Genomic DNA, 16,972 nt, shown 5'->3' with positions numbered 1-16,972 from the left:
CCGGTAACAAATTTAGTACCGGGGCCACCCCACTACACAGTCCAGAATTTTTTTGGGGGAAATTCAGAGCCGTGGAGGGTTTTTTATTAATTATATTGTGGTGACCACTCCTCTACGCAGTCCAGGTACATTTTTTGGTGCGAATCATACAAGTTCAGGGTTTTTAAATTATATTGTGGTGACCCACTACTCTACGCAGTCCAGGTACATTTTTTGGTGCGATTAAGACCAGTTGATGGTTTTCTTATTATATTGTGGGGACCACTCCACTACGCAGTCCAGAAAAATACCTCGTTGCAACGTTTTGGACTAATAACTATATTGTGAGGTGTTCAGAATACACTGTAAATTAGTGGAAATGCTTGTTAATGAATGTTATTGAGGTTAATAATAGCGTAGGAGTGAAAATAAGCCCAAAAACTTGATTTTTTAACTTTTTATGCTTTTTTCAAAAAAAATCCGAATCCAAAACCTTAAATCCGAACCAAAACCTTTCAGCAGGTGTTTTGCAAAACAAATCCGAACCCAAAACATCGCGAAAATCCGAATCCAAAACACAAAACACGAGACACCAAAAGTCGCCGGTGCACATCCCTAGTTATGATGTGAAAATGTACGCATAAACCTTTTCATCTAGATTTTTTTTTACAAAATATTTAAACTCCTTGTATGGTTCTTCCTCAACAATGTTATAAATAATTTTGTTCAGGCGAGCTCAGGGAGGAAAAAAACCTCCCGTGGAGCAGAAGGGCTCTTCCACATGCACCAATTCCTTCTCCGGTTGTAAACTCCAACCAACTGCAATTAATGTCTTCTCTGGGACATAATGCAAATCCTCCCTGCTGTTGGCTATTAATAAGCGATGTGTCCTTCTGCTCCACGGGAGGTTTCTGTCCTCCATGAGCTCGCCTTAGAATGTAAAAACAGTATAACCAAGAGGTAGTTTTACAGGTTGAAATAAAAATGAGAAAGTGCCAAAAATAATTAATTTTGTTTAGTATGATAATGGACATAGTAAACACATAAATTCCAATGTTTTCCACATGAATCAAAAAATACTATTCTTCTGTTCTTGCCATACAGATCAAAGCAAATGTATAATCATTTTCTGTATTTCTTATTTTTTTTTCCTAGATAACCTGCATCATAATTTCATCCTCACTGTTAATAGTCCAAAGCATTCAGCAACATTAGGTAAGTTTTATATGTGTCATTAGAGTTGTATGCCATAATTATTTATTTATATATAAACATATCAATCCGAAATTATTTTTGGATATAGGAATCTTTTTCTGCAACAACATCCACAAGAGATAGATATATGTTAGTTGTGGCAGTCTATTCATTTTACTTACTTTATATTTCCCTTTTTTTTCTTATTATAGTTTTTATTAAGGATTAGTAGTTAGGGGTACAGAAAATAAAGAGAAATTAGGGGGGGGGGGGAGGGAGGGAGGGGAGATGGGGATGTGGTGGAGTTAAGTCAAACATTTTCTTAGAAGTATACAAGACATCACAAAATGAGCCAATATTACAGTGTAAAAGTATAAAACATTTACAAATATCTCAATAGTTCCATATATACAGAATAAACAATGTAACGACAGTGCATGGGTGAGTGAGTATCAAGAGATCTCCCTGACTAGGTGGAGGGCCAGGGTGTGCAGAGTGGGTTGCCACATATTCTTGTCAGGCAAACCACTTCATATGGGGGGGGATGAAGCTGAGGAGGCGTAAGGGACCCCTAATGTCTTCATGTCACAACTAGGGATGTGCACCGGCGACTTTTGAGGTCTCGTGTTTTGTGTTTTGGATCCGGATTTTCGTTATTTTTGAGGTTCGGATTTGTCTCGCAAAACACTTGACGAAAGGTCTCGGTTCGGATTTAAGGTATTGGATTCGGATTTTTTTTGAAAAAAACATAAAAAGTTTAAAAATCAAGTTTTTGGGCTTATTTTCACTCCTAGGCTATTATTAACCTCAATAACATTCAATAACAAGCATTTCCACTAATTTACAGTGTATTCTGAACACCTCACAATATAGTTATTAGTCCAAAACGTTGCAACAAGGTATCTTTCTGGACTGCGTAGAGGAGTGGGTCACCACAATATATATTAAAAACCCTGAACTTTTATGATTCGCACCAATAATTGTACCTGGACTGCGTAGAGGAGTGGGTCACCACAATATATTAAAAACCCTGAACTTTTATGAATCGCACCAATAAATGTACCTGGACTGCGTAGAGGAGTGGGTCACCACAATATATATAATAAGAAAACCATCAACTGGTTTGATTCGCACCAATAAATGTACCTGGACTGCGTAGAGGAGTGGGTCACCACAATATATATAATAAGAAAACCATCAACTTGTTTGATTCGCACCAATAAATGTACCTGGACTGCGTAGAGGAGTGGGCACTGGGCACCACAATAAAATATATAAAAAACCTTCAACAGGTCTGCATTACACTACACATACGGCTGCTCCTCCATCCTCTCCATCATATACATGTTGGAGTTTTAGCATGTGACAACCTCTTGTTTTTGATAATGTCAGTGCATTTTGAATATTTTTCAATTTGCCCCACACCACTGAATGTACTTTATCTATGATACGCATCTATCTATCTTGACTGCGTAGTGTGGTGGCCCCGGTACACAATTTGGTACCGGGGCCACAATAAAATAAATACACCCTCCACGTGTCAGAATTCCACCAAACAAGTATCTGGACTGCGTAGTGGGGTGGCCCCGGTACCCAACTTGATACCGGGGCCACAATAAAATAAATACACCCTCCACGTGTCAGAATTCCACCAAACAAGTATCTGGACTGCGTAGTGGGGTGGCCCCGGTACCCAACTTGATACCGGGGCCACAATACCTCCTCCAAACATGCTACAGACAATTCGTCATTGAGATCCCATTAAGTATGTTAAAGACAGACAGGGTCCAAGTGTTATTAGTTGACTTTGTAAAGAAAAAAACTGTCCCTGTTGCACATAGTCGTGCAATGAAGACTTACTTTTTCATTTAAAGGCACGATCTTTCAAGTGTAGTGTTTGTAAGTCTAAGTCATATTATACTTTTGGTAAAATTGGTTTTTTTGGTTCCTCTTTATGTTAATTAATTAGTAATAGAATTAAAGTAGGAAATAGAATTAAATAGAATTAAAGTAGGAAATAGAGTGGTATAGAGTTGTAGTGTGGTATAGATAGAGTGGTCCACACAATATAATAATAAAACCCTCAACTGGTCTGAATTCCACCAAACAAGTATCTTGACTGCGTAGTGTGGTGGCCCCGGTACACAATTTGGTACCGAGGCCACAATATAATTAAAAAACCCTCCACGTGTCGGAATTCCACCAAACAAGTATCTGGACTGCATAGTGGGGTGGCCCCGGTACCCAATTTGATACCGGGGCCACAATACCTCCTCAAAACATGCTCCAGACAATTCGTCATTGACAGACCCCAGACAGACAGGGTCGTAGTGTTATTGTTTGACTTTGTAAACCCAAAAAAATGTCCCTGTTGCACTTGCACATAGTCGTGCAATCAAGACTGACTTTTTCATTTAAAGGCACGATCTTTCAAGTGTAGTGTTTGTAAGTCTAAGTCATATTATACTTTTGGTAAAATTGGTTTTTTTGGTTCCTCTTTATGGTAATTAATTAGTAATAGAATTAAAGTAGGAAATAGAATTAAATAGAATTAAAGTAGGAAATAGAGTGGTATAGAGTTGTAGTGTGGTATAGATAGAGTGGTCCACACAATATAATAATAAAACCCTCAACTGGTCTGAATTCCACCAAACAAGTATCTTGACTGCGTAGTGTGGTGGCCCCGGTACACAATTTGGTACCGAGGCCACAATATAATTAAAAAACCCTCCACGTGTCGGAATTCCACCAAACAAGTATCTGGACTGCATAGTGGGGTGGCCCCGGTACCCAATTTGATACCGGGGCCACAATACCTCCTCAAAACATGCTCCAGACAATTCGTCATTGACAGACCCCAGACAGACAGGGTCGTAGTGTTACTGTTTGACTTTGTAAACCCAAAAAAATGTCCCTGTTGCACTTGCACATAGTCGTGCAATCAAGACTGACTTTTTCATTTAAAGGCACGATCTTTCAAGTGTCAGAAAGAGAGAGAAGACACAGGAGAGGAGAGTTGTAGCTGGGGACCTGGGGTGGAAGCTCCCAGGCTCCCCCAGCATTGCCTGGAAGTCTGAGCGTGGTGACTGAGCCAGGGCAAGGAATGTGTGCCCTGGATGAGGGGGAGAACTCCATGCCACTATAGTGAACCCAAGAGAGAGGGGGACACTGCACATGGAAGAGGCCCTGGAGTGAGGGCTGCTACAAGAGGCATGGTAGCTGTAGTGTCAGATCCTGAGGCTGAGAGTACACAGAGTGACGTGTCAGAGCACAGGAGACATTATCCCCGCAGAGGAGGGATGAGCTGCAGTTGAGAGGTCTGCTGTTGAAATAGGACATGCACACTTTAACAAACCAATCATTTCAGCGACAGGGCCTACCAAACAACTTTGACTGAAATGATTGGTTTGTTTGGGCCCCCACACCAAAAAAGCTATTCATCTCTCCCTGTACAGACTAAACAGGCTCTACTGAGGCAAGATGTCGTCCTCATCCTCAACCTCTGATTCCTCTCCCCCTACAGTGTCTACTTCCTCCTCATCACACATTATCAATTCGTCCCCGCTGGACTCCACAACCACAGGTCCCTCTGTAGTATCTGGAGGGCAGTGCTGTACTTCATTGAGGAATTGATTATTCATTTTTATAAACATCATTTTTTCAACGTTGTGAGGAAGCAACCTCCTTCGCCGCTCACTGACCAGGTTCCCCGCTGCACTAAAAACTCTTTCCGAGTACACACTGGAGGGGGGACAACTCAGGTAAAATAGAGCCAGTTTGTACAGGGGCTTCCAAACTGCCTTTTTTTCCTGCCAGTAACAATATGGACTGTCTGACATGTCTACTTGGATGGTGTCAGCAAAGTAATCATCCACAATTTTTTCTATTGTGACAGCATCCAATGCAGCGAGAGTAGACATGTCTGCAATGGTTGGCAGGTCCTTCAGTCCGGACCAGATGTTATCAGCATCCCCGCCAGTGCCTCTTTTGGGAAAACTGAGCTTTTTCCTCGCAGCCATAGATGTGGAAGAAAATGAGGGTGGAGCTGTTGGCATGTCACGGTCCTCTTCAGAGGACAATCTCCTGACCAGCAGGTCTTTGCACCGCTGTAGATTTGTGTCCGCCGGAAACAGAGACACAACATACGCTTTAAACCGAGGATCGAGCACGGTGGCCAGAATGTATTCCTCTGACTTTAAAAGAGTGACCACCCTCGGATCCTGGCAAAGCGTACGAAGGGCTACATCCACAAGAGCTACATGCTTGCTGTAATCGCAATGGCTTACCAGCTCCTCCCTCACTTTCTCCAGCTGCTTCTGCAACAGCCTGATCAGGGGAATGACCTGACTCAAGCTGGCAGTGTCGGAACTGACTTCTCGTGTGGCAAGTTCAAATGGCTGCAGAACCTTGCACAACACGGAAATCAGTCTCCACTGCGCTTGACTCAGGCGCATCCCCACTCCTTTGCCTATGTCGTAGGTGGCTGTGTAGGCCTGAATGGCCTTTTGCTGCTCCTCCATCCTCTGCAGCATATAGAGGGTGGAGTTCCAGCGCGTCACAACCTCTTGTTTGAGGTGATGGCAGGGCAGGTTCAAGCTTTTCTGATGTGCCTCTAGTCTGCGGTAGGCACTGGCTGAATGCCGAAAGTGTCCAGCAATTTTGCGGGCCACCGCAAGCATCTCCTGCACACCCCTGTCACTCTTGAGGTAATGCTGCACCACCAAATTAATGGTGTGGGCAAAACATGGGACGTGCTGGAAATTGCCCATATTTAATGCCCGCACAATGTTACTGGCATTGTCTGACACCACAAATCCCCATGAGAGTCTAAGTGGGGTAAGCCACTGGGAGATAATTTCCCTCATTTTCTCTAATATGTTGGCAGCGTTGTGCCTCTTATTAAAGCCTGTAATGCACAATGTTGCCTGCCTTTGCATGAGCAGCCATTTTGTAGATGCTGCTACTGATGCAGCTGTTGCTGTTGCTGCGGAAGGGGATGCATCTACCCAGTGGGCTGTCACAGTCATATAGTCCTTCGTTTGCCCAGAACCACTTGTCCACATGTCCGTGGTTAAGTGGACAGTGGGTACAACCGCATTTTTAAGAGCACTGAGGACACTTGATCGTACTTCTCTGTACATTTTTGGTATCGCCTGCCTAGTGAAGTGGAATCTCGAGGGGATTTGGTACCGGGGACACAATACCTCCATCAACCCTCTAAATCCCACTCCACTGATGGCGGACACCGGGCGCACGTCTAACACCAACATTGCAGTTACAGCCGCAGTTATACGCTTTGCAATAGGGTGACTACTATCGTATTTGGTGGTCATGGCAAACGACTGTTGGACGGTCAATTGTTTGGTGAAAGACTTAGCGGTCTTACGACTTCCCCTCTGGGAAGATGACCGACTAACAGCAGCAACAGCAGCAGTGGCAGTAGTAGGCGTACCGCTGCAGGATTCCTCGGATGAATCCCGTATTGAGGAGGACTCAGTCTGGCTGGTGACTTGGGCTGCAGGACTGAATCTGATGGAGATTGTGGAGGAAGTTGACGAGGAGGGTGTTGCTGGTGTGTATCCAACTGGACCACGGGATTTAGGTGTCCCTGTACCGATGAGGGTCCTAGCCCCAGTTCCTGAACTAACCACTGAACTATGAAGGTTATTCAGGTGACGTATAAGGGAGGATGTTCCTAGGTGGGCAAGATCCTTACCCCTGCTTATTTGAGCTTTACATAAGCTACATATTGCCATACATTGGTTGTCTGGATTTGGATAAAAATAACTCCAGACCGAAGAGGTGCATTTTTTGGTCTTCTGACCAGGCATGACGATGGGCTTTTTCATCCCATGGACATCAGCTGTTTCCCCCCCTGGTGCCTCATTTACAATAACCACATCACCATCCTCATCATCAAGTTCCTCCACAGCGCCAGCTACATCATCAATAGCCTCCTCCCGAGCCACCTCTTCCCGTACAGTGATGGGAAGGTCAGGCTTGACAACCACCAACACGCTTGGACTCGCCTTGGGGATTTGTGATAATTTCTCTTTAGAAGGCAGAGTTGTTTGCTGTTTTGTTGCTGACAGCATAACTCTCTTCAATTTTTTGTAGGGGGGGGGAGGAGGAGGAGGGCTAAGATCCGTGGGTGAAGCTGAACCACTAGTCATGAACACGGGCCAGGGCCTAAGCCGTTCCTTGCCACTCCGTGTCGTAAATGGCATATTGGCAACTTTACGTTTCTCCTCAGATGATTTTAAGTTTCTCTTTTTGCTACTTTTTCTTAACTTGGGCTTTTTGGATTTTACATGCCCGGTACTACGAGATTGGGCATCGGGCTTGGAAGACGACGTTGATGGCATTTCATCGTCTATGTCATGACTAGTGGCAGCAGCTTCAGCATTAGGAGGAAGTGGGTCTTGATCTTTCCCTACTTTATCCTCCAAATTTTTGGTCTCCATTATATGTAGCACAAGATACTGCAGAATGTGTGAACTTGGTAATATTGCAGTACCAATGGACTTATAATGCTGGATTGGTTTTGCAAATTTGGTTATAATTATTATATATATTTTTTTTTTTTTAAATTTTTTATTTTTTTTTACTTTTTTTTTATTTTTTACAAACTTGGGAATAATGGGGAAATAACTATGCCCTTAGAAGCACAGAGCACAGGACACAGCACCACTGGACTGAACAGGACACGGCACAGGACCCAGCAGCACTACGGAACTCAGCAGGACAGAGCACAGGACACAGCACCACTGGACTGATACTGCAGAATGTGTAAACTTTGTAATATTGCAGTACCACTGGACTTTTACTGCTGAATGTGTGAACTTGGTAATATTGCAGTACCAATGGACTTATAATGCTGGATTGGTTTTGCAAATTTGGTTATAATTATTATATATATTTTTTTTTTTTTAATTTTTTATTTTTTTTTACTTTTTTTTTATTTTTTACAAACTTGGGAATAATGGGGAAATAACTATGCCCTTAGAAGCACAGAGCACAGGACACAGCACCACTGGACTGAACAGGACACGGCACAGGACCCAGCAGCACTACGGAACTCAGCAGGACAGAGCACAGGACACAGCACCACTGGACTGATACTGCAGAATGTGTAAACTTTGTAATATTGCAGTACCACTGGACTTTTACTGCTGAATGTGTGAACTTGGTAATATTGCAGTACCAATGGACTTATAATGCTGGATTGGTTTTGCAAATTTGGTTATAATTATTATATATTTTTTTTTTTTTTTAATTTTTTTATTTTTTTTTACTTTTTTTTTATTTTTTACAAACTTGGGAATAATGGGGAAATAACTATGCCCTTAGAAGCACAGAGCACAGGACACAGCACCACTGGACTGAACAGGACACGGCACAGGACCCAGCAGCACTACGGAACTCAGCAGGACAGAGCACAGGACACAGCACCACTGGACTGATACTGCAGAATGTGTAAACTTTGTAATATTGCAGTACCACTGGACTTTTACTGCTGAATGTGTGAACTTGGTAATATTGCAGTACCAATGGGCTTATACTGCAGGATTGGTTGTGAAAATTTTGTGGTAATTAAAAAATATTAAAGTAGTTTTTGGTATTTTATAAAAAAAACTTTTTTTTATTTTTTTAAACACAGGGGAATATTGGGGAAATAACTATGCCCTTAGAAGCACAGAGCACAGGACACAGCACCACTGGACTGAACAGGACACAGCACAGGACCCAGCAGCACCACTGACCTCAGAAGGACAGAGCACAGCACACAGCACCACTGGACTGATACTGCAGAACACAGCACAGCACAGCACAGCACAGCACTAAACAGCACAGCACTAAACAGCACAGAACTAAACAGCACAGAACTAAACAGCACAGAGGACCACCTAACACACCCTCCCTCTACCCTGATCAATGCCCGAGTGAAGATGGCGGCGACTAGCGGGGAATTTATAGGATCCGAGTATCGCGAGATCCGACAACGGGATTATGAGTCAGAGCCTCAGTTTCACTTTTGAATTTGGCGCCAATACCCGGATCTGTCTCGGATCCGACTCGGATCCGCAACGTTCGGGTGGGCTCGGATTTCAGAAATCCGAGCGCGCTCATCCCTAGTCACAACCCAATTGAACCTTAGCAATGTCTGGAGAGGGGAGGATGGTGAGCTTAGTAACAGTCTTTATCAACGTAAACACTGTCGTTCAAAGATGGCAGACTTCAGAGCACGTCCAGAATGTATGAAAGATGACAGCAGTCATTCCACAGTTACGCCAACAAGAGTTGGTACGCATCAGCCAGATCTTATGGAATTTAGCAGGGATCAGATAGAGTCTATGGAGTAGTTTGTACAGCATTTCCGTATGGTTGAGGAGGCAGTGAGACATATGGTGGGCTTTCCCACTGAGTGGGTTCAAGTTCATGTCTAGCTCCCACAAGAGCTGGGAAGGGGTTTTGAGGAAAGTTTTGTCTGCCTATGATATAGTTATGCCAAAAGGAGGTAGCTGCCTTATTCGGGCCTGGGGTAAATGTATCAAGCTGAGAGTTTTCCGGCGGGTTTGAAAAACCAATCAGATTCAAGCTATCATTTATTTGTACATTCTACAAAATGATAGCTAGAATCTGATTGGTTGCTATAGGCAACATCTCCACTTTTCAAACCCGCCGGAAAACTCTCAGCTTGATACATTTACCCCCCGACGTCAATCTAGCTAGGAGGAGGGAAGGAGTGTTGTGTGGTGGGAGGTGGTGGGGATGGAGAGAGAAAAGTCAGTGGCGGATTTGCAAATATTTATAGAAGTCTGTCATAAGAAAGTTAAAGCCTTCCTATAACTGTGTAAATAATAAAAAAAAGTCTGGCTGGAGTAGAGGGATTTAAGGGAAGTGATGTCCTGGCATATCCAGAGGGAAAGATGGAGAACGGGGATAAGCTTGGATAGAGCAAAAAACAAAAGATTGTATGTAGGGAGGGTTATGTCGTCTGTCAAACTAAGAGTCTTGTCCCAGACTGTCGGGGCATCTCTTGTAAGCCCGGGAAGGTCAGAGGGCACATGGCGCCATAGTTTTGGAATCCAGGGCAGTTTGACTACCGGAAAAGCTTAAGTAAGACTCCTATTTAAGTCAACCCAGGTCTTACGGTCAGAGGGAAGGGACAAATCCCGCATCTGGGCTAGTACAGCCGCTTCATCAGCCAGCAGACCGTTTCTGGCGTGCCATGACAGAGTGATACAAGTTTGGAGGTTTATCCTTCAAATGTAAGTGGTAAGTAGGGGGCATATTAAAGGCAGCTATTCTACCCAGCCAGGAGATCTCGCAGCACTGCCAGGATTTTGTGAGGTTAGGCAAATGTAACATAAGCGGAGTATAATTGTAGTAGGGAATCAAGATCGGGGGTAATCAAAATTCCAAGGTATGGAAGAGCTGAGGACTTCCATGAGTACTGAAATTTGGTCTTCAGACGAATTAAGCGACCCTCCAGTACATTAATAGGCAGGGCTTCCATCTTGGAGGTTTTCAATTTATAGTAAGAGACGGCACTATAACTATGGAGTAAGTCATGGATGGCCGGCAACGAGGTCTCCGGGCTGGACTCATACAACAAAATATTGGCAGCGAAAAGACATAACTTATGTGAGGTTTTGGCTAATTCAACACCAGGGAAAAGGGAAAGCTGTCTATTTCTTTCGGCCAAGGGTTCTATGGTGAGAACAAAGATTAAGGGAGACAGGAGACAGTCTTGTCTAGTGCCGTTTGTAATTGAAAATCTGTCGGAAGTGAAACCGTTGCTATATATGCAGGCAGAGGGACCTTTAGAGGGCTAGGAGAGAGGCTAGAATTTCATGTTCAAACCCGAACCGGAGCAAGATCTGATGCATATAGTCCCATTGAAATCTGTCAAAGGGCTTTTTGTCATCTAGTGACAGTATCAATAGTTCATTGCCCTATAGATTGGCCTGTTCAATTATATTTATCGTTCTTCGGGTGGTAACCAACGCCTTTCTACCCAGGACAAATCCCACTTGATCAGGGTGGACAAGAGTCAGGACAAGAGGGATGAGTCTAATCGCTATTTATTTGGTGTAAATTTTTATATAGGAATTTAGGAGGGAAATCGGTGTATAGTTCGGTGTATGGGTGTTTTCCCGGCTTGGGTATCATAACAATGCAGTATTTCTGAAGGGTTGTTCCCCTGCCTAGTACCCTCATTAAACAAACGGTCTAGAATTGAGGTGAGGGCGCTCTGAAATATGAAGTAGAAGTTATCAGTGAAACTCTAGGTCCCTGGAGCTTGGTCCTTAGGGAGTGATTTGATTACCGTCAAAATTTCAACCTGTGTCCCGGGGGCATTAAGGGCTAATTTGGTATCATCTGGGATTGTTGGTAAGTAAATCTCTTTCAAGAAGTCTGCAATTAGGGAGGGGTTCGGTTGGGGTGTAAGACTATCATCTTTATAATTTAGAGTAAACGGCTACAAAGACATTGGCAATATCAATGGGGTTAGAGAATCTGACTCATGAGGGACTTGTTAAATGTTTGATTTGGTTGTGCGCTCATTGTCCCCTCAGTTTTCTGGCTAGTAGTCTATCCGGCCAATTGCCAGCTACATAGAACTTTTGTTTCAGCCTATTCAGTGCATTCTGGATGCGGGTAAGGAGAAGTTTCTGTAACTGGGCCTTATTGAGAGCAATGCGGGCTTTAAGGTCTGCGGAAGGCTGTGTTTTATTAAGAACTGGAGTGAGGACAAATCCGACTCCAAGTTTCGCTGGTGGTGGAGGGAGGCGCGTTTAAGTCTCACTCCCGTTTGGATTGCAGAGTCCCTCACCACCATCTTGAGTGCACACCAAAAGTTGGAAACTGAAGTGTCCTCCGGGGAGTTAGTTTATACAAAGGTGTCTAGGGTTTGTTGTGGGGCATTCTTAGTCTCTGGAACGGTAAGGAGAGATGCCAAGAGCCTGGACAAATTAACGTCTTGGGTCAAGACTACAGCTGTTGTGGTGGTCTGTAGCGACCATTTATCCGTCAGGATCAGATCAATGCGTGAGTAAGTAGTATGCAATGCGGAATGGTATGTATAATCCTGCTCCAAGGGGCATGGGTCTTCCAGACATCAAACAAACCGAATTCCGCCAGCAGTCTGGAAAAGCTGCGGAAGGGCCTACCAGGTTGTCCACTAAGCAGAAAGAGGGGGCATGAGATCTCTCCAGTTTGGGGTCAGCAACTATATTAAAGTCACCGATAATGATAAGCGAACCTTGTCTGTGCTTGTCAATATCTTGTAGGGCAGTTCTGAGAAAAGGCACTTGCGGAGCATTCGGGGTGTGTAGGGAAACAATAGTAACTACCTGGTCCTCTAAAGAGCCTGTAACAATTATGTCATGACTGTTTTATCAGATATACTAGAGGTGAGAACAAAATTAGATTTGGCACTAAATAGGAGGGCCACACCGTTGTGTTTAAAAGGAGCGTTAGCAGTTTATACAGTGGGAAACCTATTATCTTTAAAAACCAAGGGAACTTTAGAAAGAAAATGAGTCTCCTGTGCAGCGACGACATCTGCTCGTTGCAAGTGGAAGTAGGACAGACCCGCTGCACAGAGAGATCCATGAGGGTTCTATAAATAAATCTGGAGAGTACTCGGAGTAGGGAGGGGGTCTGGAGGGGGAGGGGAGAAGGGAAGAAGGGGGTAAGAGGGGATAGAAAAAGAACAGAAATAACCCCAGGCCTGGGGTTAACGTAGTTGCCGGATGAAAGAGTCACCGGAAAAGTCAGTATCAAGGGGAACATGACCTGGTAGGGGGAGCATCCACCTGTGCACACCTGGGAACGAATTGCAACAACACCCACCCGCCTTGTGTAGTAGAAAAGAGTAATTACAAACAGATATGCATAGTGTAGAGAATTTAACTCAAATTTGAACATGAACAACAAAAAGATATTTCTAAAACATGGTGTAGTCTAAATAGTAAGATAACCTTTATGTATGCTGAACATGGATATGTAAACATCAACAGCAACTTAGCTAAGTATAATAAAGATTTAATTAAACATTAAACAGTAAGCAGAGTCCCGCTTACCAGACTGGGGACCCGCGCCCAATTCCATGGAAATAGGAGTCTTTTAGATATTGAAACGATAACGAAAGACACAATCTAGTATTTAGGGTGGCCATGGAATAAGTAGGGCAGTGTCGCGGGTCCCGCCAGTAGCACCAGGATTTAAAACAGATTGAAACAGAGTGCTGGATGCTCAATCTCCTGGCCCTTGTGATCCATCCTGATGCACCCGTAACTACGGGGCAGATCAGCAGAGGGTGCTTGTATGTCCCAGGACTGCAAGAGATGTATTCCTTCATCCAGAGAGGCAATGATGTAGGTAGAGTTGTTTTGGGGTGGACGATCAAATTAACTGAAAAGCCCCAGCGATACTGGATCTCTTGATCATGTAGTGCTCTGGTGATTGGTTGAAAAGAGAGCGTCTCTTGGCTATAGTAGCAGGAGAAAAATCGGTAAATCTTGCAGGATTGCTGCAGAGTCAAAAGCCCTGGACGCTCTCATGATACTCTCCTTGACATGAAAGAAATTAACCCTCATAAGAGTGTCCTGGGGCACAGCCTCCAGACCAGACCTAGGCTTCGGGAGGCGGTGTATATGGTCTAGGAGGAGGTCCTGGGTTGAGGCAGTCGGGAGCAATTTAGAGCAAAGGTCCTGGACAAAAGTAGTAAGTTTTGAGTTTTACACATTTTCTGGAATGCCTTGGATTTTCCAGTTGCACCTGGAGCGATCCTCGAGGTCGGTCCATTTGTCAATCTCCCGCAGAGACGTGTTCATTTCTGTCATCAAGTCGGCTTTAAATGAAGTCAGCATAAGTTGCATCGTCTTGACTGTGAGTGGGGCATCGGGGTTAGACTGTGAGAGTGGTTGCCCCGAAAGTGTTGAAACAGAGAGGGATGAGGAAAGTCCATTCTTGTTGTCCTTGGGACCCTTAGATTTAGTTGTGGTCCCTGGTGAGGAGGAGGTGTGTGGCTTAAAAAACTGAACCTTCGGGGTCGATGTAGAGGGTTTGTTCTTTTTAGGACCCACATCCCTGTTAAGGTACAGATAAAGTGTGTAACAGTTTGAGGATCACAGGGTGGATAGTCTTGCTGAGTTAGAATAGCAATAATAGGTGTAGCCTAACAAATAGGCAGTGAGGGTATAGCTACAGCAACGCCATGACGGCACAGGAGGATATAGATCCATAGATGGATTAGATGCTATGCATCTTGAATATAGATAAGCAGAACTGTGGTTGTGCACTCATTGCCGTAGCAAGGAGGTGGAGATTGGGGGGTCCACACCGTGTCTGCAGAGGGATACCCAGGCTTGGACTCCAAAAACCTCAAAGCAATAGCTGACTCTTTCAGCTGGTATGGAAGTCAAGAAAAAGGTGTTGAGTGGGTCCAGTGTAAATAGTCACAGCAGCCGCGGGCCGGAAGTGGTACGATAGGAACAGGAGGCAGCCACCCTTTACTGTTGGGGAGGATGGTGTGCAGGTCCCGTTGGTCCCGTTTGCAGGGTGGTTTTAACGCCAGACCTGGTGAGTGTGGTGCCGTTTGGAGGAGCCCTAGTGATCAGGCTGCCTGGTTGAGTGTCAGATTCCCGTCTCCATGAACTGGAGGTGCAGGGCCGAAAACTGGAAGTGGCTGCCCGTGGTCCACTCCATCCGTCACCACCGTCACTAGTACATGACCCGGCAGGGAAAACTCCGGATTAGGTAGAGAGCCAGAGGGGTACCCTGGGAAGGCCCCAGGAAGAGGAGTCTGTCTGTGGCAGCGCTGACCTGATGAGACCTGTGCGGGTAACACACAGGATGTTCAGAGGAAACTCTGTCTGTGGCTGGTAAATGCCCCTATGATGCCTGGTGAAGTAAGGAGACAATTGGGAAGGGATGGTGGGGACAACAGCCCCAGAAAACACAAAGTCAGGGCTTCCAGGGAGAGAACTCCGAGTCCCAGCGTGTGCAGCGTGTGATGGCGTTCCATATTTCCATTTTTGACAACAGCAGGAAAGAAGAGGAAAAAATAAGTTTTTATTTAATCAAATTTAGTTTGTAGATTTATTTTGTATTTGTGTCTGTATTCAATAATATTTTACATGGTAAATGCTACTCTCACATTTATTAATAACTGTGCCAGACACTGTTCTCTCTTATACAGAAATGTAATCCCATGCGCAATGAGTGTATGAAATTGAGACAAAGTTCCTACCATTAATCCATTTTATATTTGCAATCTATTACCCTTTAGCTGGATATATGGAACAATTAGGTATTAGGTTGCAATATGATGACCCAATTTGGCAAATCATTAGTGAAAACAGGTAAAACCTTTATTAATATATACCAACAAATTGCACAAAATTCAAAATCATAAAGCATAGAATAAAGCTAAAGTTCAAACGTCACATACATTCTACCACAGGTAAAGCCACATATTTGGAGATCAGATCAAATAATTGAAGCAAAAAGTGATCCACATTTATCATATACGTATATAAATCCTTCCATTTAAAGCAACAATATTTAAACCAAGTCCATAGATTGAAGGATAATTTTAATGCTCCTCTTATTACAGAGCCCTTTGTCCTTCTGTTAATAATAGGGATTAGTGTTGGTTTATAACCAAACAATATGCTAATAATCTGAAGATACTAGTAAGCCATAGATGCTATGAAAAGGTGTATGTGTATGAATAACAAAGCAGGAATAGGCACTTACTGTTACTGAAATCGATGTCTTCTTGGGAATCGGCACCTCTGGTTCTCAGAGAACAGAAATGGTGTCTACCAGAAGACTTTCCCTTTCTGATTTTTCCCCCTGGGATGGAATGAGAAGGTGGTGGGAGGGTTCTCCAGCTGGGAACCTATTTGGCAGCAATTGTTTAGCGGCTTCCTTATACCAGGGTATCACCAGGCTGTTAACTCTGCACTACAGTGATAAATCATTAAGATGCAGGGTGGCCTGGTGTTAAATATGTGCCTTACTACTGCAAAAGGTTTCCTACAATTCTCTCTTATGTGTGACACCTTGCAACAGTATTGTATTGTACACAAATAGAGTAATGTGAATTTCATAGTTATCTACTAAAATTGTCAAGCACACATTGCTATGCTATATATGATTTATTTCCATTATCAGTGGGCATAAGTAAACCCACTTGTTACTCCTGATATAAACCTGGCACATACACTATTGTTGCAGATCTGGACACACCTAGAGATGCATTTGACTGAGCATATGCATGGAAACATGCTTTTTCAGAGTGTTTTTTTTATCTCTGCGTACATTCTTGGCGCAAATACATCCAGCTCTTCATGAGGCCTAGGATTTAGGAAAACAATACTGTATACATAAGGATTACTTACATTTATTTTTATTTTTTTAACTATTTATTTTGAACAATAGCAATCATGTACAGATAGAATCAACAATTAGTACACTTACAGGGCAAGAGACAAAAACAGAGAACAGTACAGATGGGCATAAGTCAAAGAAGCTGAAAATGTTTGAGTAGCAAATATATAAAATAGCCAGAGGTTGTCAATAGCCAGACAGGTAAGTATACAATTGTTATCCAGAATACTCAAGAAACTATAACATTTTATAACAATATAGTGTGGGGGGGGGGAGGAAGGGGGGACACTGGTCGCCACCGAGACTGAAACAAATAAGAGAACATACTTCCCAATTATCCACACAGTTTCTTACCCCTATCTTTCCTTTTTAAGAGGAGGAACAAATAAAT

The 16,972-nt window shown here is 43.5% G+C and overlaps 1 protein-coding gene across 3 annotated transcripts in view; it reads left to right on the top strand.

Moving 5' to 3' along the window:
- SHISA7 (shisa family member 7) overlaps positions 1 to 16,972 on the top strand; it is a 462,208-nt gene that overhangs the window by 423,608 nt on the left and 21,628 nt on the right. For all 3 annotated transcript variants that reach the window (XM_075191558.1, XM_075191556.1, XM_075191557.1), the window contains exon 4: positions 1,135 to 1,194. In XM_075191558.1, the coding sequence (XP_075047659.1) occupies positions 1,135 to 1,194 (60 nt within the window). The remainder of the gene's footprint in view (positions 1 to 1,134; positions 1,195 to 16,972) is intronic.

The sequence above is a fragment of the Mixophyes fleayi genome, chromosome 11, assembly GCF_038048845.1.
Source record: "Mixophyes fleayi isolate aMixFle1 chromosome 11, aMixFle1.hap1, whole genome shotgun sequence".
NCBI lineage: Eukaryota > Metazoa > Chordata > Amphibia > Anura > Limnodynastidae > Mixophyes > Mixophyes fleayi.
The sequence above is the reverse complement of the archived record's forward strand: the minus strand, read 5'-3'. Positions and strand labels throughout refer to the sequence as shown.